Source organism: Moschus berezovskii, chromosome 14 (genome assembly GCF_049115385.1).
Source record: "Moschus berezovskii isolate FMDL1 chromosome 14, NW_MosBer_1.0, whole genome shotgun sequence".
Lineage (NCBI taxonomy): Eukaryota > Metazoa > Chordata > Mammalia > Artiodactyla > Moschidae > Moschus > Moschus berezovskii.
Genome location: NC_142473.1, coordinates 49,478,944 through 49,505,469, shown reverse-complemented (window position 1 = coordinate 49,505,469; position 26,526 = coordinate 49,478,944). Strand labels below are relative to the sequence as shown.

At 49.2% G+C, this 26,526-nt stretch overlaps 1 protein-coding gene across 19 annotated transcripts in view; it reads left to right on the top strand.

The window, feature by feature from the left end:
* PPFIBP2 (PPFIB scaffold protein 2) overlaps nucleotides 1-25,074 on the top strand; it is a 167,664-nt gene extending 142,590 nt beyond the window's left edge. For 13 of the 19 annotated variants that reach the window (XM_055423442.2, XM_055423445.2, XM_055423443.2 and 10 more), the window contains 10 exons: nucleotides 4,627-4,777; nucleotides 5,060-5,171; nucleotides 5,382-5,470; nucleotides 5,758-5,880; nucleotides 7,044-7,169; nucleotides 7,801-7,989; nucleotides 8,898-9,074; nucleotides 9,197-9,336; nucleotides 11,043-11,108; nucleotides 12,147-25,074. In XM_055423442.2, the coding sequence (XP_055279417.1) occupies nucleotides 4,627-4,777; nucleotides 5,060-5,171; nucleotides 5,382-5,470; nucleotides 5,758-5,880; nucleotides 7,044-7,169; nucleotides 7,801-7,989; nucleotides 8,898-9,074; nucleotides 9,197-9,336; nucleotides 11,043-11,067 (1,132 nt within the window). In that variant the 3' untranslated portion in view covers nucleotides 11,068-11,108; nucleotides 12,147-25,074. Of the gene's footprint in view, nucleotides 1-4,626; nucleotides 4,778-5,059; nucleotides 5,172-5,381; nucleotides 5,471-5,757; nucleotides 5,881-7,043; nucleotides 7,170-7,800; nucleotides 7,990-8,897; nucleotides 9,340-11,042; nucleotides 11,109-12,146 lie in introns of those variants that run through there. The other 6 variants (XM_055423446.2, XM_055423444.2, XM_055423439.2 and 3 more) reach the window with 3 other exon arrangements.
* Nucleotides 25,075-26,526: the final 1,452 nt, after the last annotated feature.

Here is a 26,526-nt window from a genome sequence, read left to right as displayed (position 1 = left end):
TTTCGTAAGTAAGACATTTCAAACACAAACAGTTTCGAGACTGCTGACTCTTTACTCCAACTTTCCCTTGGTCTATGCTTAGATTAATATCAGATGACACTGGAATAGCAATGGGCATTCTTGGGATCTGACTTAGGGGAAGTTGAGTTGGGAATCCATTTAGTCTGGGTTTGGTGGGATTATGTTTATGTGGTTTGCAGTCACTTCATGTTTAGTTTACTAAGGTTTCATTAATTAGCTGTCCTACTATAAAAATGGCTTCCAGCGTGCCAGTGTGCCCAGCACTCTGACACAGAGACTCAAAGTCAGAGATCTTGTTCCAAAACGAACTTGTCTTCTGGCATTTGGTTTCAGAAGTATGGGGTAGTGGGAAAAGAAAGAACATTTGAAATACACAAAACCAGAAGCTAGTCTGTGGAAAGCCTTTCCAGTCATCAGATTTGCAAAATCCTAAACAGGGGGTTTGGTTCTCTTGGTGCTTATTCAAAATAGAAGCCCTCTCTTTTCAGAAAAGGACTAATGAAATACACGCAATGATAAGGGCACCCTGTGTTCTCCGTCTACCATGGGAACGGCCTGTTTGATAAATCGCACTTACATTATTTGAACTGCGATTTGGAAACATGTTTTGGAACATGTCAGTAAAACAAGTGGTTGGCTGTATATGAAAGGTACTTTCTCTGTCATCTCTAAATCACCTAACACCATGTTCAGCCCCGGACAAGAGTATGGGAGATCCTGGCACTAACAGAACTCCAGGAGGTAGGAAGGTTGAGTGTGCTACTGTGGGAATACCACTGGCTTGGGAGAGCAGAGACCATTCACACAGCAAGAAATGGGAAGATGATTAAGGGTAGAGGAGCATGTCAGAGCTCTAGGATGTTTTGGAAAGGTCTACAGGACAGAGACATTCAAATTACAGTCTCAAAAACACTTATTTCACCTCATAACTAAAATGTCTCTCTGATATGTAGAACATTTGTTTCTTCCCAATTCCCAGAAACTTAGAAACTAAAATTAAAAGCTAATAGAATGTGAAATAAAAGTGATAAAGCGAGCACTGAAATTAAAAGAAACTATTCTGATTTTAAGAAAAATATATACACCAAAAATCCCAGATCAAACCAAACGCAAAAATTCACCAAGAGCAACAGATAAATTCCAAACAAAAATAGTTAATTTTGTTGTTGTTGTTCAGTTGCTGAGTCATGTCTGACTCTCTGCAACCCCATGAACTGCAGTACGCCAGGCTTCCCTGTTCTTCACTGTCTCCCTGAGTTTGCTCAAACTCATGTCCATTGAGTCAGTGATGCCATCCAACCATTTCATCCTCTGTCACCCCTTCTCTTGCCTTCAATCTTTCTCAGCATCAGGGTCATTTCCAGTGAGTCAGCTCTTTGCCTCAGGTGGCCCAAGTATTGGAGCTTCAGCATCAGTATAAGTCCTTCCAATGAATATTCAGGGTTGATTTCCTTTAGGATTGACTGCTTTGATCTCCCTGCTGTCTAAGGAACTCTCAAGTGTCTTCTCCAGCGCCACAGTTTGAAAGAATCAATTCTTTGGTGCTCAGCCTTCTTTATGGTCTAACTCTCACATCCGTACACGACTACTGGAAAAACCATAGCTTTGACTAGACGGACCTTTGTCGGCAAAGTGATGTCTCTGCTTTCTAATATGCTGTCTGGGTTTGTCAGCTTTTCTTCCAAGGATCAAGTGTCTTTTAATTTCATGGCTGCAGTCATTGTCGGCAGTGATTTTGGAGACCAAAATAATTAAGTCTGCTGCTGTTTCCACTGTTTCTCCATCTGTTTGCCATGAAGTGATGGGACCAGATGCCATGATTTGAGGTTTTTGGTGTTGAGTTTGAAGCCAGCTTTTTCACTTTCCTCTTTCACTTTCATCAAGAAGCTCTTTAGCTCCTCCTCACTTTCTGCCATTAGTGTGGTATCACCTGCCTGTCTGAAGTTGTTGATATTTCTCCCACAATCTTGATTCCAGTTTGTGCTTCATCCAGCCCCACATTTTGCATGATGTACTCAGAACAGTGAATAGCTTCCTTGATTGTTATTCAATAAAGTGAATCATATGAACACATTGGCAAAAGATGAAAATTTCTTGATGATTTTACATGATATACTAACTTTGACCAAGATGATGTTGCCTAATATGCAACAGCCACAGGGACATTAAATAAATGTCAATGCAAAAAATATTTAAGAAACACCAGAAAGCTTGAATGCTGTGGAATTTTACAGCTCGTATCTAAAGGACACTTGATAGTTTTCCTAAATTTAATGATTCTAAAATTGTATTTAACAATACCATTTTTAAATTGTGAAGCTGAAAGGTTTTTTTAAAAAACTATCAAAATAACAAATATGAGTCCACTGTGCTAGAAGGAAAGTGGAATTAAACTTCTCACAGAAAATACAGCCCTGCCCCACCCACAGATTCAAATAACCACATAGGAAATGGCAACCCACTCCAGTGTTCTTGCCCGGAGAATCCCAGGGATGGGGGAGCCTGGTGGGCTTACGTCTATGGGGTCACACAGAGTCGGACACAACTGAAGTGACTTAGCAGCAGCAGATTTCTACTGGTTGAATCCATGGATGCAGAACTCACAAATACAGAGGGCTGAGTGAACTATGCCATTTTATCTGAAGAGCTTGAGCATCCCTGGATTTTGGTGTCTGTGGGGTCTGGGAACCAATCCCCTAGCAGATACAGAGGGACAGATATGTTACTGAGTTGCTGACATATGAAGCAAGCAGAGAATACCAGATATGAAGGTAAAGCGCCATAGAAGTGTATTTGGAATTAATAAAAACATGATTTTTCTGGATTCCATGATATTTTTCTGTTTTAGATTTGTAAATTTTGTGATTTTCTTTTATTCTAAATACACATTTTGTCCCTAATTTTGTATTCAAATTGTGTATTCACATATTCCATCTGCATTCAATTCTTGAAGAGGTTCCCCGCCCCAAATTTTGTAAGTTCCAGGTCTCAAAAAACCTAGATATGCACTTACGATTCATTAAAAACCTAGGCTCCAGGCTGTGGCCAGCACCTGCTCTAAGGCACACACCATCTCCTGCCCTAGTTCTAAAATGGTGCTTCCTGGTCATCCTGACTTTAAGAAATTCTCTCACTTTCAAGGAATTTTTTAATGCCTCATTCAGGCATTAATTTTTTTAAACCAGCATTTTAGAAGCACTTCCTTAGAGTAGTCTTTTGGAGTAGCCAGTCTTCTATATTCCGTGAATCCTCCTTTATTTTAATAAAATGGATACAAAGGTGCTTTGTCAACCTTCCCGCCACCCCCCACACCTCAACTGGGGTTTGAGTGTGCCATTATATTCAGACTTTAAATGAAAAATTGATGTCTTTAAGAATTGATGGCTTTGTAAAACCCAGGCTTCCTGTCTAGGAACATGATCTAGCTTTTCATTTATTCATATCCTTTTCATGCTGCTCAGTTGAGTGTCATAGTTACCAGCTCCCCCATCCCCACACACAAGGACCCACTCAGTTCTCATAAAGGCAGTGCTTAGACATTTTTATAATTTTGGTTGCTATCAGTGGGATTTAAAATTATTTTAACAAAAATATTAATGTCTGTGCATTGGTATATAGAAAATCGTATATGTCATGTAAATATTAGGAGTATGTGTATTTTATAACTAGCCACCTTCCTGAGTTCTCTCAGGTTTTCTAGGTAGACAATCATGTCATTCTGAAAAGAGTGGCTTTATTTCTAACTTTCTAATAGCTATATTTTTGCTTTTTCTTTTATCTCTTCTATACTCACTGCAACTCTGACCAGTGTTACTAGTGTGATAAAAAAGTCTTTTTATTGACTTTGATGTGAATGCTCCTAGTATTTCATTAGTAAATAAGATTTTAACTACTGATAATTGGAGGGTTTTTTTTTAATGTTTGAATACTGATACTCTTTCTCTAGCTTTCTAACCTTTTTCATAAAAATGATATTAAACACTGTGTAAAACATGATTTAGGTGTGGATCTAAATCCTAATGGGGCTGTGACTCTTCAGTCTAACGCTCTCCCAAATGAGCTATTTCGGCCACTGGGGCTGTGACTCTTGGCTTTGGTTCAACCGTGTATGTATGTGGACTGCTTATTCGTGTGAGCACAGCTTCCTGTGTATGTGTGTGTTAAGTCCTCAGTCATGACCAACTGTTTGTGACACCATGGACTGGAGCCCTCCAGGCTCCTCTGTCCATGGGATTTTCCAGGTAAGAATACTGGAATGGGTTGTCCTTTCCTATTCCGTGGGATCATCCCAACATCAAACCCATATCTCCTGTGTCCCCTGCATTGGCAGGCAGATTCTTTACCACTGCGCCATCAGTGAAACTCTTGAGCACAGCTTCCTGAGGCGTGTGTAACTGCCCCAGGCTCTCAGCAGCTGCAGATCTGAGATTCCCACCAGGTGTTATCCCAGAAAACTCAAGAGTCTATCTTGAATGAGTATGTTGTGGTTCAACTGGATCCTATTATGGGGGTTGTTTGTTTCAACCTCGTCCCTTTTTGTGAGGCACTATTATGTTCAGATGGAGCCCAGGCCCTCGTGCTAACAGGGTCATTTCCTGCTTGCAGTGACGCCAACGCCCCCTTTGCCCAGTGGAGCACAGAGCGTGTGTGCGCGTGGCTGGAGGACTTCGGCCTGGCTCAGTATGTCATCTTTGCGAGGCAGTGGGTGACTTCTGGCCACACTTTACTGACAGCTACCCCTCAGGACATGGAAAAGGTACGGGCTGAGCCCTGAGTGAGGAGGCTCCTACTTCTCCCCAAACCAGTGCATGGGAAGATGAACTCCCCCCATTCCTTCCCACCCACCACCCCAACAACATGCCCACACGTAGGAAGATGGGCAAAGGAGGCCAAGGTTGCTGCAGGTTGATCCCAGGGCGGTGGGCAGAGGTCCGCTGTTATGCGCCACCCAGTGGAGAATCTCCACCCAGACACAGGAGCCTCTGAGAGCTGGGCTGCCTGCCGAGATTTCACATCTGTCTCCATCTTTCACTTTCAGGAGCTGGGAATTAAGCACCCTCTTCACAGGAAAAAGCTGGTTTTAGCAGTGAAAGCCATCAACACCAAGCAGGAGGAGAAGTCTGCACTGCTGGACCACATTTGGGTAACACGTAAGGACAGGCAGATGTGTGTATGTTTCTGGCAGCTCCCTGGGAATGTGTGCCTCAAAGGCAGCTGTCTCCTTGGGATAGGCAGACAGATTGCTAAACTTTAGGGGAAACACAGCTGGAACTTGAATGATAACTTGCTGCTGCTTTCTTTTTGTTTTTTTGCATCCACAGTCTCCGGTTTTCACAAGTCTCACTTCCCCATTTCTGTAGGTTGGCTTGATGATATTGGGTTACCCCAGTACAAAGACCAGTTTCATGAATCCAGAGTTGACGGGAGAATGCTGCAGTACCTGACGGTGGTGAGGACCCTTCCTCCCATGTCTCAGTCCCTGTGAGCACCCAGCTCGACGCAGGCATCCCCATGGAAGTTATTTTACACCCGATTCCACCACCTCTAGCATATCCTTAAGGTCTTAAAGCAGTGTCATTTGTCACATAAGACGCCCCAAGTAGCAAAGTATGAACTGTCGTGCCAAGGAGAACTGTTGCCATGTCCATGTTGTATTGTATGGTCTGGAATGGATCCTCATGGGGTGTTTGTCACTTCAGAAGCTCTGGTTCATGCACCAAAACTTTGTTCTTCCAGAATGATCTCCTCTTCCTAAAAGTCACCAGCCAGCTACATCATCTCAGCATCAAATGTGCCATTCACGTGCTGCATGTCAACAAGTTCAACCCTCACTGCCTGCACCGGCGGCCGGCTGATGAGGTAAGGGCAGGGCGCTACCTGTCCGGCTCGCCCTGAGCCCAGACACCTGTAAGCTAGGGCGTTGGAAACCCAGGACATTATCGTCACTAGGTGGCTGCGTTTGGGACCACGGTGCTGTGGATTCTTCCCTTTGCTAGGGCTTCGTGGTGCCCCAACATGCCTGTGGCCTGAACTCTGTCCCATCGCAGCCACTGTACCTCCAACGTCCATCTCCCTGGGGGAGATGCATGCTATGGGCCGGAGGGCAGTGGCAGCAAGTCTTTTAAAGACATTGTAACAATTAAAGGAGACAAGAAAATGGAGCAAAGGGGAGAGAGGGGAGAGGGGTGAGACAAAATGGAAAGATGGTGTCAAAGTACACAGAGGAGTGGAAAAGTGCCTATGAGGAAACCAGGTATTTCAGTCTCTGGGTAGGTAGAACATTAACTGACCTTCAGCTCCAGATTCACAGGGAATCCATGAGCAGGTTTTGCTAGAGAATAAATAGTAGAGGCAAACATAGCAACCCGCAGCCTGGGGAATCCCTGATAATCTTCCATGAACCTCAGAGTTCTTCTACAAGATTGTCGGTAATACCCTGCCTCCTGTGTTCTGGGAACTAAGTCTAACCCTGGTTTAAGAGTACTACTCAGCTTCCCAGAGGACTGAAAACTCCTAGCCGTACTCTCTCCATCCCCTTTTCTCCCTGTTCAACAAAGCACGTTTTGTTGCCTTCTATATGTCAGGCACAGTGCCGGGCATTTTGAAGACCTAGATGCCACTTGAGGGCACCGAGGTATAAGTATCTTAATGTGTATTCTCCTAAAACATCTGGCCACGCCAGTGAGATCTTTATTCTGTAAAACACTCAGCTCACGATGGGCAGTCCTCTTTTAAAGCGCTCCTGAATCACTGGATGAATAACTCCATGCCTTCATGTGTTAGTCTTGGAGTAATCAGAGAGTCAGGGAGTAACGGGATTCTGAAATTAGCTATCTCAGAGTAAGAAGATCCTGCAGGTTGAGAGAGAGCTTAATTTCTTGGAAACTAGGCAGGCTCTCAGGCAGCTGGCATGGAGGCCTGGGTGACATCTAGGGCTGACTAACTCACAGGGGCTGGCTCCACAGAGGAGCCTGGTAGGACCTGTAGGCCTAACTTCTTCACTCTCCTTCTCCCTCTCACAGAGTAACCTCTCTCCTTCAGAAGTTGTGCAGTGGTCCAACCACAGGGTGATGGAGTGGCTGCGGTCCGTGGACCTGGCGGAATACGCGCCCAACCTTCGTGGGAGCGGCGTCCACGGAGGACTTATTGTAAGTGGCTCGTTGAGCTGATCCAGTTGCCTCAGTGCTCCTGGGGTATTCAGGAGCTGACGGCTAAGGGCTAGACACGCATCCCAGTAAGAAAGTGATACTTCATCTGAACTCCTTGCATAAATTGAAATCTCAAAGTAGAATTTGATCCCTTGTGGCTGAGACTTAACAGGCTTCATGGAAGTAAGGTTGCCTCTGGAAAGACTTTCCCAGCTGCAGGCCCAGAGGAGTCCAGGACAAGGGGTCTGCATGAAAACTGCCCGTTAACCAGGCAGCTCCACCTGCTGCTAGAGTAACACAGGGCTGGAGAGGGAGAGAGCACCTAGATGTCACCTCCTGCTTGTCATGGGACGATCCGTCTCAGCACTCAGAGCTACCAAGAGGCAGAGCTAGCAGAGAAATGAGGAAGGGGTGGCTTGGACACAAGGGATGAGAAGGGAGACAGCCTTGACTAAGAGGGCACAGCTCTCCACTGGTCAGTCAGAGTCAGGCCCCGTGCCAGGAAGCAAGCAGGGTGGGGACACAGGGCAAGTGCCCTGGAGGCATCCGGGTCGATGGTTCCTGTGACTCAGTGTCATCACCTGGAACCACTGGTGGTCATCGCTGGCTGACTGGTCTGGTTTCCTCTTAGATCCTAGAGCCACGCTTCACAGGGGACACCCTGGCCATGCTTCTTAACATCCCACCACAAAAGACGCTCCTCAGACGTCACCTGACCACCAAATTCAACGCCTTGATTGGCCCTGAGGCTGAGCAGGAGAAGCGAGAGAAAATGACCTCACCTGCTTACACACCACTGACCACCACAGCCAAAGTCCGGGTGAGTTGCCAGGCCCTTTCTGGGGTGGCCACAGGGACCTGCCTTCTGGCACCTAACTTGGGCAGCGGATAAGCCAGGACCTGGTGCCAAACCCAAGTGGGCTACCTGGATGAGGGGAGGCTCTCGTGAATTCTGCTTTGGCTTCTACCTTTGGTTTGATTTTATGTTACTCTTTGTTAGGCCAGTTCCCAGCCACTCTTGAGTCCAAGGGTGTGCAAGTTTCTTTACACAGAAATTATGTGCAGGCAGCATCCAGTCCTCTCCTGATGCTACCTTGACTCGTTTTGCAAGGCAGAGAAGTTACTGAGTGTGGGTTCCCTGTGCCAGTTAGAGCTGTCTTAACTAACTCAGTGAGTGGCCCTGTGGGCAGCCCGCCCTGGAGGTGGCCAGCACATAACTGGAAGAGGTCCCGAGGTCATCTGAGCACCAGCAGCACTCAGTGGGGCTCTGAATCTCACACATCCCCCCTGCCTGAGCTGTCCTGCCAACTCAGCACAGCTCCGGTGCTGGAGCAGGCAGGAAGGGCTGTCTGTGTGGCTGCCCTGGGTGCTGTGAGAAGGTGGAGAGTGCTCCCCGTGCAGTGCCAAGTCCTGTGAGCTTGGCCTCTGTACAGACTGCAGCATCTTCAGGGAGTCCCAAGTCCTCCCAGGGAATGTCACCATCACAGGGCAAGAGTTTTGGGCACGGAGCCTTGGAGGAGCAGCTCTGCTTGCTCCAGACGATTGATCTGTTGGCCTCTCCCCAGCAGACCAGTTGCTTCCAGGAGTGCTATTTTGTGAAAAGAGTTTTTCTAGAAGCAGTTTGCCTTATTCCTTCCCTCACAGGCCTGCTCTAAAATGTATTGTCAGGGTAGCTGCATACCAGCTCAGTCACCTCTTTCTCATCATATTGCATCTGCTGTATTTTAGCCACGGAAGCTGGGATTTTCACATTTTGGAAACATAAGAAAAAAGAAGTTTGACGAATCGACGGACTACATTTGCCCAATGGAGCCCAGCAACGGTGTCGGTGATGGTCACAGCGCCTGCAGTGGCGCCCGGGGCCTCAGCACGCTTGACGCCCCTGAACTGGACGGGTTGGACCAGGTGGGACCGATCAGCTGATGCCTTTGTCACCTGTGCTGTCTGTGCGTCCTGAGAGCTCACAGTAACTCCGTGTGTCTCACCATGTAACTCACCTCACCCCCGCGTATGCGCATGACCCGCAGAGAGCATTCCAGCCACTACGCACCCCTGGGCGTCTTTCTCCGAACCCTGCGGGTGGCCAGGTATGGCGCTGCATCCTTGCTAAGAGGCCAGACTTGGGGACTCAGGAGGAAGGACACTTTAGGATGCTTGTACATTTTCGGTAAGTCTGAATGTCCAGCTATAGCACTGGTGGCCACGCCTGAGCTTGGATACAGGTCCCGAGACCGCAGACAACCCCGAGGGGCTCAGCTCTCAGGCCCCTCAGCTGCTCCCCCGTGGAGGGCAGTCCCAAGTGCCTTGGCCAGAGTTTTGGCTGCAGGGACAGAGCAGGGCCTTCTGCTGCGGGGACAATGGACCTGTCGTGACTTCATTCAGAGGTGGTCTCTTCTTTCAGTAATAAAACCCGTATTTATGTAGAAAGCGAGCAGCACAGCCTATCTCTAAGCATGTCCAGGGGAATGAGGTGGGCACATTGACAGCTGGAGTGCTGCTCGAATGCCCACACTGCTGAGCTGGGCTGTGATTTGCTGGTGTCCTGAGAGAGGGGGATGGGGCAAGGAGACACCCCCCCTCAGCCTTTGGAGGAGCCTGTGGCCTCACTTCAGGGTGCACCGCCCAGTGGGCAGCCCAAAGGCATTTTGCATCTCACATTCTGCTGTCATGCAGACCCTAAAGCTGGTTTCCATTCTGGCAAGGGGAAACCAGCCTGCCTTGTTGGCAGGCCTCTGTTCTTGCGTGTGTTGTGTGGGCTTCACTGTGACTGCCCTCCCTTGGCCTGTGTAGGGGTTGCTCTGTCTGGGCAGAGCTGGAACAGACCTGTCCTCCTGATTTAGAGGCTGACTGACTGAAAGTGGGTCTTCCAGCTGGGCCTGGTCTGGCCAAGGACAGGGGAAGGACACACCTGCCAGTCTGGGCTCCTGCTCATGAAATCCCAGTTGGGCCCAGTGCAGCTTTTGGCTCCACTGGGTCCCCTGGGCCTTGTCTGCAGAATCCCAACAGCCACCTCATAACTGGTGGCCGCAGCAGGGCCTCACGAGCCCAGTCTGAATACTCCGGTTGTCCCAGATGGAGGCGATGCAAAGTACCAGCAGCCTCAGGCCATGGCCTCCCAGCCTCCTTTGAAGTCCAGTTAGCAAGGAATGTGGGCACAGGCTTGCAAGTTATTAGCACGGCTGCCATTTGGTCCCAGGGCCGGGACCAGTGACGAGAGGTGCTCCCCAGGGCTGATAGCTGGGCACAGCGGTTTAGAGCTGTAGTCAGGGCGGGCTTTACCCATTGTTCCTTTCTTATCATGTCCTGGTGGGAGACTCTCCGCATGTGCCTGCTTTCAAACCCTGCATGGGACTGTGATGTCACTAACTCTCTGTGCGGCCTCAAGCAAGTCCTGTATCTCTTGGTGGGGCCCAGTTTTCCCACCTGTAAAATGATGCAGTGCCCTCAAAGGGCAAATCGACAAAATCCACAAAGGCTGAGGGGAGGAGGAGCGGACCAGCATGCCTGAGCAGGCGGGGAGGGAGGTTCCTGGCTGAGCCTCCACTGGGGCATCAGTGCCTAAGGTCCGGCTGGTGCCAGAAACTGTCAGTGTGTTCAGCATCAGAAAGGCCTTCGTCCCACTCTCCCTGCTCCTGGGTCCCCTCAGAGCTGGCACTGAAGTGGGAGCGCGGGAGTGTGTGGGACAGTGGAAGCTCTGCCTTTCCCCGGGGACGGGCAGTGCTCGCTTCAGCCATGTGTCGCTCCCGAGAGCCTGGCCCACTCCTTGCCCACTCTCCCAGGGAGCAGGCCCAGGCAGGATAGGCCCTGCAAGCCACCTCTGTGAATCCCGAGCTCAGTCCACGAGCGCTGACCAGGCCACTGCCCGTTTTACAGATGGCACCTTCAGAAGGCACCGTGACGCAGATAGGGCTCCTCTCCCAAGACATTCACCGCCTCACGGTAGGACTCTGACCCTCTCTCTATAGTAGGACCCGTGCTGGGGAGGCCCCGGGAGTTTGGTGTGGGGCTGGCTTAGCCCCGCTGCTGGGCAAGAGCAGTCGGGACTGGGGGCTGGTGCGGGAGGTGAGCCAGCCCTGAGGCCTTCTCCACGGGCCTGCTGCCAGTCTACAGCCGAAACCAGCTAAAGTGTCCTAGGTCTCAGGCCCTCTGCCCAGGCCTGGGGCTGGTGAGGAGACCAAGATACTCAGCAGTTCTGGGTCACCTGCCTCGTCAGCCCAAAGCCCAGGCCTCACCCCTGGCCTGGTGGACGGGGCTCTGCCCTCTCCGCCCATGAGACGCACATTTCCTATCACGCCTCTGACTTTACGGACATCACAGGCACGAGTCCATCCTGGCACGTCCAGTTGGGACAAACTGTACCATGTGAAGCAGCTCAGACCCAGGGGAGAGGAGCCACTCTGGAGGGAGACTGACTGCCCCTGTCTGCGATCTTGGGCAAGTCACTGTCAAGCAGGGATGGTAACATCTTCCTTGCCAGACCGGCAGGCAGACCAGAGCTGGCAGAAAAAGGCCAGTCAGAGAACAGAATCACATTGGTGAGGCCCGGTGCCTCCCAGGGCCTGTCAGTTCTGGACTGCCCCAGCATGAGCCTACTGGCCACAGCTTCCACCTTGCTGAGGCCTTTGCTGGTTTACTGAGCAGATTATAAAGGCTGAACCCAAGGCAAGACAAGACTGGGGGTCGGGGGGACTCTCCCTGAATCCAAACAATTTGTTTTTTCTTGGCTTGCACATTGAAATGAATCCACCCAGCCTTTCCCTTCTCACTTCTGACAGACCTTTGGTGGCCATGAACTGGCACCTTTAAAGGTAGAAGCAATCTACTGTTGATAGTGTTGGCATCCTTGGGACACCATGAACTTACAGGGCGCTGGTGCCAGGGCCAACCCAGGACCGTGCTGCTCCCCATGGAGCAGCCGCAGGGCAGCCTTGACCTGTTGAACACTGTTGAGCGGGGCCTTCGGCTGTGTTCTTTCAGACGATGCTGAGCCAGGACCAGCTGCTGACCGACTCCCGCCTGGCCACTCCCAGATCTGAGGACTGGAGATGACTGTCTTCATGGCTGGCAGCCCAGAGAGGCACGTGTGTGGGTCCCGAGTCCGCTTTGAAGGGAAGCTGACCCACGGCCACCCACAGAGCCCAGATTGGGCCTCAGGGCATCTCCGACGTGGGTGCTGACAGGACAGTGCAAGGCTGTGGAACAGATGTCTGCGAGATGGCCCACAGGTTTTCAACTGTGCCGTGCTGTCCACCACAGCTTTTGTACTTTTATAAGTGGACTGTAGAGCGCTTTTGCAGGGAGGGCAGTGAGATGCCCACACACACTCAATGATTCATGCCATCCCTAGCGACAGCCAGGGACTCTTACACCAAAGGGGAAAGGGCTGTGAGTCACAAAAGCTTTGCTGGGGAAAAAAAAAAAATTCTGAATGTTCTGAGCTGACTGAAGTGGTAGGAAGTCCCCTCCCGGGCTGCTTCCGCATGGAAGCTTGTAGTGCATTTCCGTCCCCAGGAATCTAGCTGGGTGGCCGCAGGGCAGGAGTAATGGACTCCCCCGACAAGGCTGCACTTTGCTGCAGTGCTGTCTCAGATTCTCAGGCCTGCGGGGCCTCCCAGCATCTGAGCAGAGGTCTCTGCGGCCTTTCCCTCGTCAGCCTCAGGCAACTTATTTGATCAAACAGCTCCCTCGAGTGGAAGGCCCTTTCCACTGCAAGACATCTCAGGTATGTCCTACCTCAAGGAGAGGCGCCTGCTCAGCGGCCACACGGTCACCCTCCCAACCAGCCTTCCCCCTGAGCAATGGCCCTAACTCCTCCCTCTGGCCTCATCTCTCTAACTTCCTGGTGTGGGGGCGTCTCCCACTTGGTCCCCTCCGGGTGTTCTCTGCACCATCCCTGGAGGTACCTTCCCAAAGCACTGTTTTCGTCCTGCTAAGAACTCAGTTCCACAACCACCACGGAATATATTCAAAAGCCTTATCACCTAAGACCCCTCTGAATCTTCAGCATTCATGAACCCATGCGCTAGCCTTTGCTCCTACCTTTCCCTCGCTGGAATGTATTTTTCTCCTCCTCCGTGTCACGAGGCTGAATCCTGTCTGCTGAGCTTCAGATCAGCCCCAGCCTCTTTCAGGAAGCCTTCCCCGAGGGTTGGCGCTCTCCATACCATGGTGCTGACCTGAGCACTTCCTGGCTCTCCTTGAAGTAGAGTGGCACATTTCTGCCCTTCTACGCCCATGCTCAACACAAACCCACTAAGCACTTGCTACGGACAGGCTCCTGTGCAGACACGAGTGAGACCCTTCCCCATCTTCTCAGTCCCTCATACGTGCAGGTTAAATACCTTCCATTCTGCGCCAAGGAGTGCCGGGGATAACAGGGATGAATGGCAAGGTCTTTGCCTGAGGGTGTGGATGGCCCAGTGTGGGCGTACAGGTCTGTTTCAGACAAGAGTGTGTGCTGAACATTACAGATGCTCCAATAGAAGTGTCTACAGCCCCAAAAAGCACATTGTCATTTTTAACGGAGGGTTGGGGAGGGGGACTGAAAAAGCTCCAAGGAAGAAGTGATACTTGAATTTTGAAAGATGAGTCAGGGCCAAGTATGCCAGAGGGGAAAGGCACTCCAGGTGGATGGACTTGAACCATCCCAGCACGCCCAAGGAAGTACTGACGTTGGTATGACAAGAGCAGAGCTCCTTGCCCCCTGCATTGCCGTCATTCGGGGCTGGTAAGTCACTGTGCTGGGGCCATCCCGTGTGCTCTAGGATGTTCAGCAGCATCCTGGTCTCCCTCTAGATGCCAATAGTGCCCCTCTAGCTGAGGACCACTGGGCCAGAGAATTGGGTCAGAGAAGGAGGCCCAAGGGAGGAAGGATCTGGTGAGGTCAGCTGGAACCTAGATCAAGAAAGGCTTGGTAAGCCAGCCTCCTGCAATTCACCTTGGAGATACATGGTGTCCAGGGAGGGACTCCTGAAAGCAATGAGAGGTTTAAAGCAGTGGACGGGCAAGGTATGATTTGTGTTTAAAAGAAACACCTGAAGGGAGGACCTACCTTACTCATCGTGCAGTGCCCAGCACTGTCTTTCTCTGAGTAGGGACCTCACTGAGGATGAGCTCAACAGGTGGACGGATGAAGGCTAAGCTGCCGCCATCTCCCCCAGCCCCCACTGGCCCTCTGAGAGACAGACCTGTGTTAGGCCACCTGTGGGGACTGCACCACTGTACTTCAGAGAATTCTCTCGAACTGTCTTCCTCTCTGTCTCCTTTCACTCTGCCCCGCTACCCACATGTACACATGCGTGAGAAGTCCAGTGACATCAAGTTCAAACGATGCTGCTTCTGTGCCCGTTTTTGCAAAAAGCAAACAACCTGGAGTTAAACTCAAGTTTGAAGCCCAGCTTTGCCCCCTACTGGCTGAATGACCTAGGGACAACAGCTTCATGTCTAAGTTTCCACATCTGTAACTTGGAGAACAAAATCCGCACGGGATTTCTGGCTCAGCAGAGGGGGGCAAATAGAGACTCCATTCTTAAAGGCACATACAAAACTCCATGTACACCAGGACACAGGGCAAAAGAAGTAATTTGTTAAGAGCCTGGGCCAGACCTACCTGCTGGTCTTGGAGAGTCTCCTGGAGAGGAAGGGAGCGGGTGTGGCTTACCCTGGGGACAGAGACACGAGTGGCAGCCATACCCTGGAGCATTCAGGAGCTAGAACATGGTTGAGGTGGCAGCTGACAGCTTGGCTTAGTAGCTCAAGGACCACACCCTGCCCAGTGGCCTACAGGCAACAGTACTGGGCCACCTCAGGCCAAAGAACTGGGTGGGGACACAGCCTCACCCATCAGCAGACAGGCTACCTAAAGACTAAAGAGCCCACAACTGCCTCTGGGGTCCCCCCTCAACATAGCCAACTAACCAGAGGGCTAAGACCTGGCTCGTAAAGCAAGAAAACTGCAATTCCCCAACGCAGGCCAGACTGTACCCTGGGAGCAGGTGGGCCCTGAACACTAACAGGCCAACACAACCTTTCAGGACACCCAGGTCCCACGCCCAACTGTGTTAGGAACCGACGATCTCAAGCTCTAGGGTCCTTGGACCTACAATCAGACTTCAGGAACTAGCTCTGCCTGCCAGTTGTCTGGCCCTAAGCCCAAGAACTGGTTTCATCTGTCAGCAGGTGGGCAACGGCCCCAGGGTCTTTGTGACCCTGATTCTGCCCGCCAGTGAGCCAGCACCAGCCCTGGGGCCTCCTTGGGTTACCACACCCAACCAGACCAGGGGGCCATCCAAGTCCAATGGACTACAACATAAACACCCATGCTGCCCTCTTAGGGGGAACCCTAGAACATATAGCTTGGGTAAGGAGAGGAATACACTGCTAGGATGCTTCCTGCACAAGGCCAAGAAATGTAACTAACCTGCCGCTTACATACAAATAGTAATTCAGACAGAATGAGGTGGCAGAGGAAACCACCGCTGCTGAAAAGAAAAAAAGGGACAAGAATGAAATGAGGTGAGTTTACGAGAACTCTGGGACAGCATCAAGCACACTAGTATTTGCATTACTGGGGTCCCAAAAAGAGAAGCGAGAAAGGGCTCGAGAAAATATTTGAAGAGATAATAGCTGAAAACCTCCCTAACCTGGGGAAAGAGTCACCCAAGTCCAGGAAATGCAGAGAGCCCCAAAGAGAAACATAGCAAGACACATTGTAATCAAAATGACAAAAATTAAAGCTAAAGAGAGAATATTAAAAGCAGCAAATAACATTAAAGGGAACTCCCATAAAACTATTAGCTAATTTTTCAGCAGAAACTCTGCAGGTCAGAAGGGAGTAGCACAATCTATTTAAAGTGTGAGAGGGAAAACACAACCAAGTATACTCTACCCACCAAGGCTGCCATTAAGATTTGAAGGAGAAGTCAAAATCTTTAAAGTCAAGCAAAAGCTAAAAGAATTCATCACCAAACTAGCTTTACAACAAATGTTAAAGCAATGTCTCTAGTGGAAAAAGAAAAGGCTGCCAGTGTAAATAAGAAAATTATGGAATGAAAAACTCACCAGTACAGGCAAACATACAGTAAAGGTATGAAATCAGCCTCCCGCAAAGCTAGTAGGTTTGATAAAAAGCAAAAATAGTAAAGTCCTCTCTGTCCACAATAAGCAATTAAGGGATATACCAAACAACTAGATGTAAAATATCAAGGAGAGTAATTGTAAGGGTGGGGAAAGCACAAATGCAGGGTATTTAAAATGCAGTTGAAAGACATCAGCAACTTAATCATATATACATACAGACTGCTGTACAAAAACCTCAAGGTAACTGCAAACCAAAACTCTATAATATAAATACACACAAAGGACTCCAAATGTGGTGGCTCAGAGGTTAAAGCGTCTGCCTCCAATGCGGGAGACCCGGGTTCGATCCCTGGGTCGGGAAGATCCCCTGGAGACAGAAACGGTAACCCACTCCAGTATTCTTGCCTGGAGAATCCCATGGACGGAGAAGCCTGGTAGGCTACAGTCCACGGGGTCGCAAAGAGTCGGACACGACTGAGCGACGGAACGGAAGTCACAAGAGAACAAAAGAAGGGGGGGAAAAGACCTTCAAAAACAAATCCAACACAACACGATGGCAGTAAGAAAATATATACTGATAATTACTTTCAGTGTAAATGGTCTAAAGAAAAGAGACTGGCTGAATGGACACAAAAAGATGATCCATGTATTTGCTGCCTCCAAGAGGCCCATTTCAAATGTACGGACACTTACAGACTGAAAGCGAGGGGAGAAGAAAAGACATACCATGCAAATGGAAATCAGAAGAAAGCTGGAGCAGCAATACTTAGAGACGAAATAGACTTAAAGAGACAACCAACCAATGGATCGCTGAAGAAATCAAAGAGGAAATAAATACCTAGAGACAAATATGAAAACACAATGTTCCAAAACCCTGAGATGCAGCAAAAGCAGTTTTAAGAGGATAGTTTATAGTGATACAAGCCTCAGGAAACAAGTTCTCAAATAACCTAAGCTTACACCTAAAGCAACTAAAGAAAGAAGAATGAACAAAACACAAAGTTAGCAGAAGGAAAGAAATCATAAAGATCAGAGTAGAAATAAATGAAATAGAGACTTCAAAAAAGTAGAAAATGTCAATGAAACTAAAAGCTGGTTCTCTGAAAAGATACACACAAATTCCTAAACCTTTACCAAGATTCATCAAGGGAAAAAAAAAAAGGGAGAGGCCTAAATCAGTAAAATCAGAAATGCGAAGGATTACAAGAGGCTACTTCAAGCAACTATGCACTAACAAAATGGACAATCTAGAAGAAATGAACAAAGTTAGAAAGGTATGATCTCTCAAGACTGAACGAGGAAGAAAGAAAATATGAACAGAACAATTATCAGTACTGAAATTTGAATCAATAACTTTAAATCTCCCCCAACAAACAAAAGTCACACATGAATTCTATCAAACATTAGAGAAGAGATAACACTTACCCTTCTGAAACTATTCCAAAAAATTTGAGAGAAAGGAACACATCTGAACTCATTCTATGAGGCAACTGTTATCCTGATAATGAAAATCAGACAAAATTATCACAAAAAAGAAAATTAAAAACAATTATCACTGATGAGCATAGATGCAAAAGTCCTCAGCAAAATACTAGCAAACCTACTCCAATACATTAAAAGGATTGTACACCATGATGAAGGGGGAAATATCCAAGGGCTGCAGAGATTTTTTTTTAATATCTACAAATCAGTGTGATGCGCCACATTCACAAACCGAAGAATGAAAACCACAGGATCATCTCAATAGATGCACAAAAAGCTTTTGATAAAATTGAACATCCATTTGATAAAAATTCTCCAGAAAGTGGGCACAGAAGGAATATACATCAATATAATAAAGGCTATTCATAGCTTTTCATGGCTAGGTATAGCTCACATCATACTCAACAGTGAAAAGCTGGCAGCATTCCCTCTAAGATCAGGAACAAAACAGATATCCATTCTCACTTCTTTTATCCAACTGTTTTGGAAGTCCCAGCTGCAGCAATCAAAGAAAAAGGAAATGAATCCAAATTGAAAAAGAAGTAAAACTGTCACTGTAGAAGATGACTGTATCTAGAAAGTACTAAAGGCAGGACCAGGAAGTTACTGGAGGCCATCAATGAATTCAGTAAACTCTCAGGATACAAAGGTAATACACAGGTATTTGTAATAACCACCCCTAAGCCAGCCGCCGCTCCAAAGCAGGACGTGGCATTAAGAGGATGCCAACAAAGACTCATCTCTTACCTCCATTTGTTGTGCCAAGTACAAGGAGTCTAGGATTCCTGGGGCCCACCTTGACTACTGCCCTGATGTGTATTTTTAACACCCTTCGCATTTTAAGGGTCTCCTACAAGAGAAGGAAGAATGCATCTGGAGGGTGCCTGAGCACTCTAATAGATCTGACCTTAAAAACCGCACTCCGGAAAGAAGGGGGTCAAGAGAAATTATCAGAAGTTGATGTGACCCCACTTGGATTCTCCTGGAGTTCTGCCCCAGCATTTTTGACAGTTCTGACCTCCCAAGGACACGAGATGCCAGTTCACATGTGGAGCAAGCCAAGGCCTTCTACCTGTCTAGCGGGTCACCCTCAGACCCACACTCATGGGTTATCTTCCTTGCATTGAATTTTATCTCACTAAACTATGGGAAAAGATACTGAAAGGAGTTCCTTCAAACCTCACCAGGCAAGGAGGCCCCAGAAGCCCCATTATCTCCTGGCTCTAGAACCTTTTTCTTAGGCCCACACCAAAAGAGAGGAGTGCCAGCACACCCAAGGGTACATGACAAGGGTCTTTGGATACTTCCCAGTTTAACGTGGTGAAGCTGAGCTCACTGTGAACCACGAACAGGACCAGGCAAATTTGGAAAGAGCAAGAGAGGCTTTAGTAGGTGAAAATCATGTCCTCGGTATAACCCAGTTTCTTCAGGTTAGGGTGCGCAGCTGTCTGGATCAGGGGTGGTGGGCCACACACCAGGATGAGCATGGACTTCCCAGGGGGAGGGAGGTGCTCCTTGATCATGTCCTTGGTAATGAAGCCTGTGCTGTACTTCCAGTCTGAGGTTAAGCATAAAAAAGCTGTTGGAGGAGCCAGTTTGCATCCTTGACCCCCAGGCCTCCTGCCCTCCTGCCCTTAAGCCTGGGAGCTTTGTTGGCCAAAGCTTAGACATCTGTGCTACTGTTTTCTGCAGAAATCTGACAGTAGAGGATGTGGGTGGGTCCAGGAAGCCCTCTTAAGTATTTACCCCAGATCCCAGGCTCACCGCTGGGATTCTGAGTCCCTGGCTGGTGTCTGCCGGCTGTAAGCACTGATGAGGGTGAACAGCGCAGTGAGACAGATGCACCACGTGTAGTGTGAATCCAGGTGGAGAGCGGGAACTGTGCCCGGCAGAGGGCGCTGTGGTGTTTGGGGGCTGGCTCGGTTGGGTGGCGCCCTCTGCTGGCCGGAGAGCTCCTCGACAAGGCAGGCATAACTGCTGTGTGGGAGAGGCAGCCTGCCAGCAGTGTGAGGGCTCTGTGGGGTGCGGTGTGCACTGAGGTGGCTGGGTGCTGGCTGGGGCTGCAGCCGCTGTCTGCGGTGCAATTTGTGAGGACTGCTGTCCTAGGTGAGGTGAACAGTGCCAGGTGAAGCGGTAAGTGGACATACTGGATGCAGTGAGTGATGACTCTGTGGGATGCTGTGTGGAGTGGGTGTTCAGCGTGACCCAGGGATCCCTCTGATGTCACAGGGCAGTGTGTGGAGTGCCGCTGAGATGTTGGACACCTACCCTCTCCTGCCCTTACAAACAAGTCAGCCCAAATCGTCTCTCCCTCAAATTCCTGCATTTCCCAGTAGGGACACAGCCCAAGGCCTCAGCCACCAAGCTCACAACCAATCAACCAACCCAGGGACTGGTTCCTGGCTGGGTCCAAGTTTGGAGCTGATCCATGGTGGGGACAAAAGGGGACCATACCAACAGGAGGCCTGTCCAGTGTGTACCACAGGTTGAACTGCGTTGGATGAGTTCTGGCAACTTCTTCAAGCTCGTTTCTCATCAAGATATCCTCCTCTGTCTGGGGTGCGGGGGGGAAGCAGCATGAGCCATGCTCCTCCAGGGCATCCTACTTGTTTCCCACACTAAGCACGTGGGTCCGCACATGCCTGTGCCAGTCATCCAGTTCTAGCTTGAGCGCTAACTGCAGACTCTGGGGCAACAAGTTCTGCTGAGGCTCCGGCACAACAAACAAAGGGAAGCGGTGGGTGACTGCCCTCCACCTGGAAGGCTGTGTCTGAGCACTGGGCACCCTGGCCCAGCTCCTGCATCCACCCTGAGTGCCAGGCAAGGCAAACTCGAATGACCCAGGATTTCCTGCAGGGAATGCGAGGGGCTAAGGCAGTGATATATGACACTACATGTAATCCACGGCAGAGGAAGACAGAGGCTGTAGCCTCCACTAGGGAAAGTGAGCAAAGCTAAAAGATCTGTTGCAGGCTCAGAGATTTGCTGCACATGAGTCCTGGACCTTAAAACTAGTCACAATCCTTGTCCTAACAATTTCACGTCTAGGATTTTGTTTAAGAAAATAATCTGTGATCAAGCCTAGGCACAGTTATTCATCACTGTATCATTTATAACCATGAAAACTGAGAATAGCCTGGAAAAGGAGATTTAGTAAATGATGGTACAACTTGATATAGACTGATAAAAATATTTACAAAGAGTAATAATGAGAAGAAAACGCCTGTGAGGTAATGTTGAGTGGAAAAAAATGAAAAACTATAATTGTGACTATACAGCACGTAATGGACAAAGACAAAAAATGAAGTAAATTGTTCATATGCTTCTGTATTTCCTCAAATTTCCACTGAAGGCATCTCTGATTTTATATTGGGGAAAAGCACAGAACTATGTATTGAAGAAGGAAAGCTTAGTGCTTATGGTTGGTTGGGGAGACAGAGTTAAAAAAACAAACAAAAAAAAATGGAAAAACAGGCCTGGACTCAGTTTCTCTGGCTGCCAGCGGCCCTGCTTGAGCCCAGTAAGCCCTTCCACAGCCGCAGGCACAGAGTAGCAAGAGCTGGGTGAGCAGGGAGGGGCTGCAAACAGTGGAACATTATTTCCCTGTTCAGGGCTGACTCAGCAGAACTGACCTGGTTGGCGAAGATGAGGGACATCATGGTCTTGTCACTGGGCTTCCTGGTGATGCAGCGGATGAGCTGCAGCATGGGCGTGATCCCTGGAACACAGTCAGCAGGCAGGCTGGCTTCCCCTTCCCCTCTGATGCCCACAGTCCCTGCTCTGCAGCAGCTTCGCAGGTTTCCTTGATCTCGATTACTTTTCTCACTTCTGTGCCCAGAATTCAAAGTGCAGAACTACCCTTCATCTTTCTCTTCTAACGCAATAGTCCGTCAAAAGCCCTTCTCATTTTCACATGGTAGCATCGGCTTTGAAACTGGACTGCATTTTACATCCAGCTCCCTCACTGTCTTAGCTTTTTAGTGTCCTTGTTTGTAAAACAGAACCAATGACAAGTAAATGTGATAGTTTTTTTCCTAAATGCCCATTATGGTGCCTGGCACATAGTAGTTCACATTACATGATTGTTCTCATCTTTCAGGCATTCATTTTCAAGGGACAGGGAGCATCAGGCTTGAATAGGATCCAGGAATCCTTGGGAGCCCATGTGTGGGCTGGCCCAGCCGGCCCCCCAAACTCACTTTAGAAGCTCCAGGAGCTCCTGGTGTAGCCCCCATGTTGGTTAAGGGGAGCAGGGCATCCAGGGCCAGAGTCAAGAACTGTCATTGACTTTGCATCCCCATTTCAAGCAGCCAGGGAAAGAATCTCTTATATCACCTCTTCCAGGACCATGACTCCAAAGTGAGAAAGGTCTCAGGGTTCACCCTGTGGATGAAGCCCCCAGTAGCCTCTTACCTGTGCCCCCAGCAATCATTCCCAGGTGATGCACCAGTTTAGTTTCAGGCTCACTCGTTTTGTATGGTTTGAATACAAACTTCCCTGAAATCACAAGAGGGTACTTTGATGTCTACAGCTCTTGACTTGCACAAACATCATCTTGGGTCTCCTCAGCCAGCCCTGGTCCACCAGGGCCCAAAGCGGGAACAGAGCTGGGGCATTCTTGGGGAATAACTGTATCTTTTCTCCTGAGGAAGGAGGCGGGCACACTGAAGTTAACATGGAGCCTCACAGAGCACTCTCACATACTAGTGAGTGAGTAAATGGCTGAGTGTGCATTCCTTCCATCCATCAACCCTTCATCCATTTTTCAGCAATAGCCAGCACCTTTTGTGTCTCAGGCATTGTGCTGGAGATACAGTGATGAGGAAATACCAAACCACCCCCCTACCTTCATGAACCTCATAGTCTCATAAGGTGGGTATGTGAATGAATGTTTGAAGACTTCAAGGACAAGTCCATGTGACTCAAATCTCAGGAGTTTTCTAGAATGATGCAACGAGAGTGGGGATATTCCTCCCAGCTGGAGGCCTAGTGTGAAGCTCCCAGTACCTGACTCATGATAGAACAGGCGCCCAGATGGCCCTTGATAAAGGATGGTGTCCCCAACTTTCATGTTCTCCAAGTACTGAGTCATCTTCCCCCGTTCTGGGTGATTAGGATGTACATTTTTGAAGTAGATCTGAAAAATAAAGCACAGTTTTCATACCTTTAGACCCGAGACTGCAGCCACATACAACTCAGGAATATATTTGCTACCAGAAACTGTGAGGAGCAAATCCACTGGGCTCATGGTTGCTCTCAGCAAGCCCTGTAAGACTTCACTAGCACAACAGCTTCACTGTTAAATGACACTGCCAGGAAGCCCTGTCCAGGGCATGCTCCCCTTCTCCACCCAATACCCTGAACAGGCTTGTGACAGTGAGGCAGCTGGACGTGGCAGGCATCCTTTACCTTGATGATTAAGTCCACAAAGCCTAGGTCATCATCACTGGACACAGGCGTGTAAGCCCTGACCACCAGAACACCGTCAATTTTAGCCAAGAGATGAACATAGTTACCTACAGAAAAGACACCAAATGTTAGGACTGAGCAGGGCCAGCCTTAACAGGACCAAGGGTTTCTCTAAAGCAGCGGTCCCCAACCTTTTTGGCACCAGGGCCCGGTTTTGTGGAAGACAAGTTTTCCGCAGACCAGGGCAGGAGTGTGGTTTGGGGATGATTCAGGCACGTTACATTTACTGTGCACTTTATTTCTATTTTGTGGCAATCTCGGGATATTCCACCGTGACTTTAGGGTTAGGATTTGGGCTCCTGTGGCAATCTAATGCTGCTGCTGATCTGACAGGAGGCGGAGCTCAGGCAATAATGTGAGCGATGGGGAGCAGCTGTAAATGACAAAACTCCACTCACCGGCCTACCACTCACCTCCTGCTGTGCAGCCCGGGTCCTAACAGGCCACGGACCAGTACCTGATCATGGCTGGGGACTCCTGCTCTAAAGGACTGAGCTTTGAGGGGTGAGGGGGTGCTTAGTGTGGCATGGTGCACGGAGGAGGACCAAGAAGGGAGGGAGTCCAAGTCTAGGATGCCTGGATCCTAGGCCTGCCCTTATCACCACACGTGCACCCCTGAACAAGTCACTTCACCCCATACACCTGCCCTGACTCCGCCATAGTGTAATGAGTTTCACTTACCAGAAACCTACCGTTGTGTGCTTACTGCGTCCAAGTACTCTGTGGAGCAGGAAGAGCTAACTAAGGTTGGAGGCTGAGTATTAAAAATTATGGAAAAGTGTTTCGTTTTTAAAGCAAAACATGCTGCCTTCATAAAGTCATTTCTTCCTAAACTGGATGTATCACTAGGGTCTATGAATGAATCACAGCCCCCTCATCTGTATCCTGCTGCCTGGCATGGAGCAGGCCTGGGCTCACAGGTATGTGAAGCCTCAGGATTTAGATATCCATAGACCATGAGTTCCGGAGAAGGCAGTGGCACCCCACTCCAGTACTCTTGCCTGGAAAATCCCGTGGATGGAGGAGCCTGGTAGGCTGCAATCCATGGGGTCGCTAAGAGTCGGATACGACTGAGTGACTTCACTTTCACTTTTCACTTTCATGCATTGGAGAAGGAAATGGCAACCCACTCCAGTGTTCTTGCCTGGAGAATCCCAGGGACAGGGGAGCCTGGTAGGCTGCCATCTATGGGGTCGCACAGAGTCAGACACGACTGAAGTGACTTAGCAGCAGCAGCAGCAGACCATGAGTTCCAGCGGAAGCACTGCATCTCCCTGGCCCTGGCTGAAGGGCAGAGTGAAGTTTTGAACTATGTAATTCTGCCTCTCCAGGGTAGACATGAGCGGTCCACGGTGGCCAGGGTCCTATGAATCCAGCATCACATGATGAGCTGGACCACTCAGGTTTCTGTTGGATCCAACCTGGGAGACTTAAGTGACTAAGGCAATTAGTGGTGAGGACAAAAGCTGCAATCAAGAGATGGCAAGAGGCAAAGGCAAGAGGAAGTTCTGTGCCAGAGTATCTGAGGGAGGAGAAGCTGTGTGTGCACAGGACAGACGGGGAGCATATGCAGACAGAAGCAGAGACCCAGGGAGAAGGAGGAGATGGGAAGGAGGAAACGGATGGAGGGGGCATAAGCCAACATCTTTGAGGGGCCCTGAAGCCTGACTATGGGTTAAGAAAGAACAGGCTCAGGATGGATAAACAACAAGGTCTTACTGTATAGCACAGCAAACTATACTTAATATCCTGTGATAAACCATCATGGGAAAGAATTTGAAGAAGAAGAAGATCTATACCTATATATAAAACTGTGTCACTTTGAAATTAACAGACATTGTAACTCAACTTTACTTCAATAAAACTTTAAAAAGGACAGGCTCAATGTCTCTGGCTACACCCTGGTTGGACACCAGGGATACCCAGGAATAAACACCTGCAGCAGCTTCCTCCTGAGGACTCATCTGATGCTGGAAACCTCAGCAAGGCTCTTTCAGATGCAGACAACCTGGGCCTGGCGTGGCAGCAACCTCAGAGAAAATGGGTCCGCACAACTGGTCCCATTTCTAGAGACCCCATCTCTAACCAGCTTCATTCCGGCAGAGCTGGGAAGCATGAGCACTCCCTGAGTCTTCACAGCCGACTCTCCTAGAAGCCTCTAAACTACTTTCTCCACTAACTCTGCACTACCCACACCAGACTGAGGAGAGTGGGTCACGACAGTTTCTAAGAAATTCTACTTCTCAAAGGTTTTCATTCTTTAGTTTTCTTGCCAATAGGACTGGCCTCAGAGGCCAGGCAGAGGGCTGGAAAGCAAGCTGACACTCAGCTCTTAGGGCTGAAGAAGAAGAGAGGAAGCAGCAAGGAGGCTCAGGGCCCAGGCTGGCTGGCTGGTGGGTCATTTCCTCACTTGAAGAGGTGACGTCAAGGTTCTGTCCCCTGCACACAGGACAAGCAAGCTATGGATGAGGATCTCCACCAGGAAGGCAAACCACTCGCAGTTCGTACAAAGTTTCAGGCTCTGGGCCTAGCAGACACTAAGACTGACTCAGCTGTCTGGCGGTGGAACAGATTGGTGTTGCTGTGCTTGGTTGCTCAGGCATGTCCGATTCTGTGTGACCCTATGGACTGTAGCCCACCAAGCTCCTCTGTCCATGGAATTTCCCAGGCAAGAATACTGGAGTGGGTTGCCATTTCCTACTCCAAGGGATCTTCCTGACCCAGGGATCAAACCTGCATCTCCTGCATTGGAGGGTGGCTTCTTTTCCCCTGTGCCACCTGGGAAGCCTGGTGGTACGGATTAGAAACGGTGTTAACTCGGAACTCTAGGACTGTTCAGGCTCCTACCCACAATGGGTACACCTCTTTGTGTGCATGGGTCTGAAGCCCCCGCTGAGAATCCATGTAGTGGGGTAGGGGGGGACACCAATTTCCTCCTGCCTCTCCAAACATTCAGGGCCTTTCTCCCTACAGTAGGGGAACATCAATTCCTCCCATCCCTCCCAAGTGCAGAGCACTTTACAGTTTGGATTTCACATCCATCCGTCACTTCTCACAATACCACCAGTAGCAGACAGGCCTGGGAAACCCCATTTTATAGACAGAGGCTCAGGGAGGTGAGGGACTTGCCTACAGTTGCCCAGCAAGGAGCTGACAATGGGATCTTAGACATTCTGACTCTAGAGTCACTTCTTTTCAATGCTCATTACAGTAGCAGTTTTGTGTCAGCCCAAATGGAACAATGAGAAAGGGAATGGGCTGTCCCCAAGCCCATCTCCCTACCTCTCTGAGCTTATGTGCAGGTAACCCCTGAACCTCAGCCGAGTTT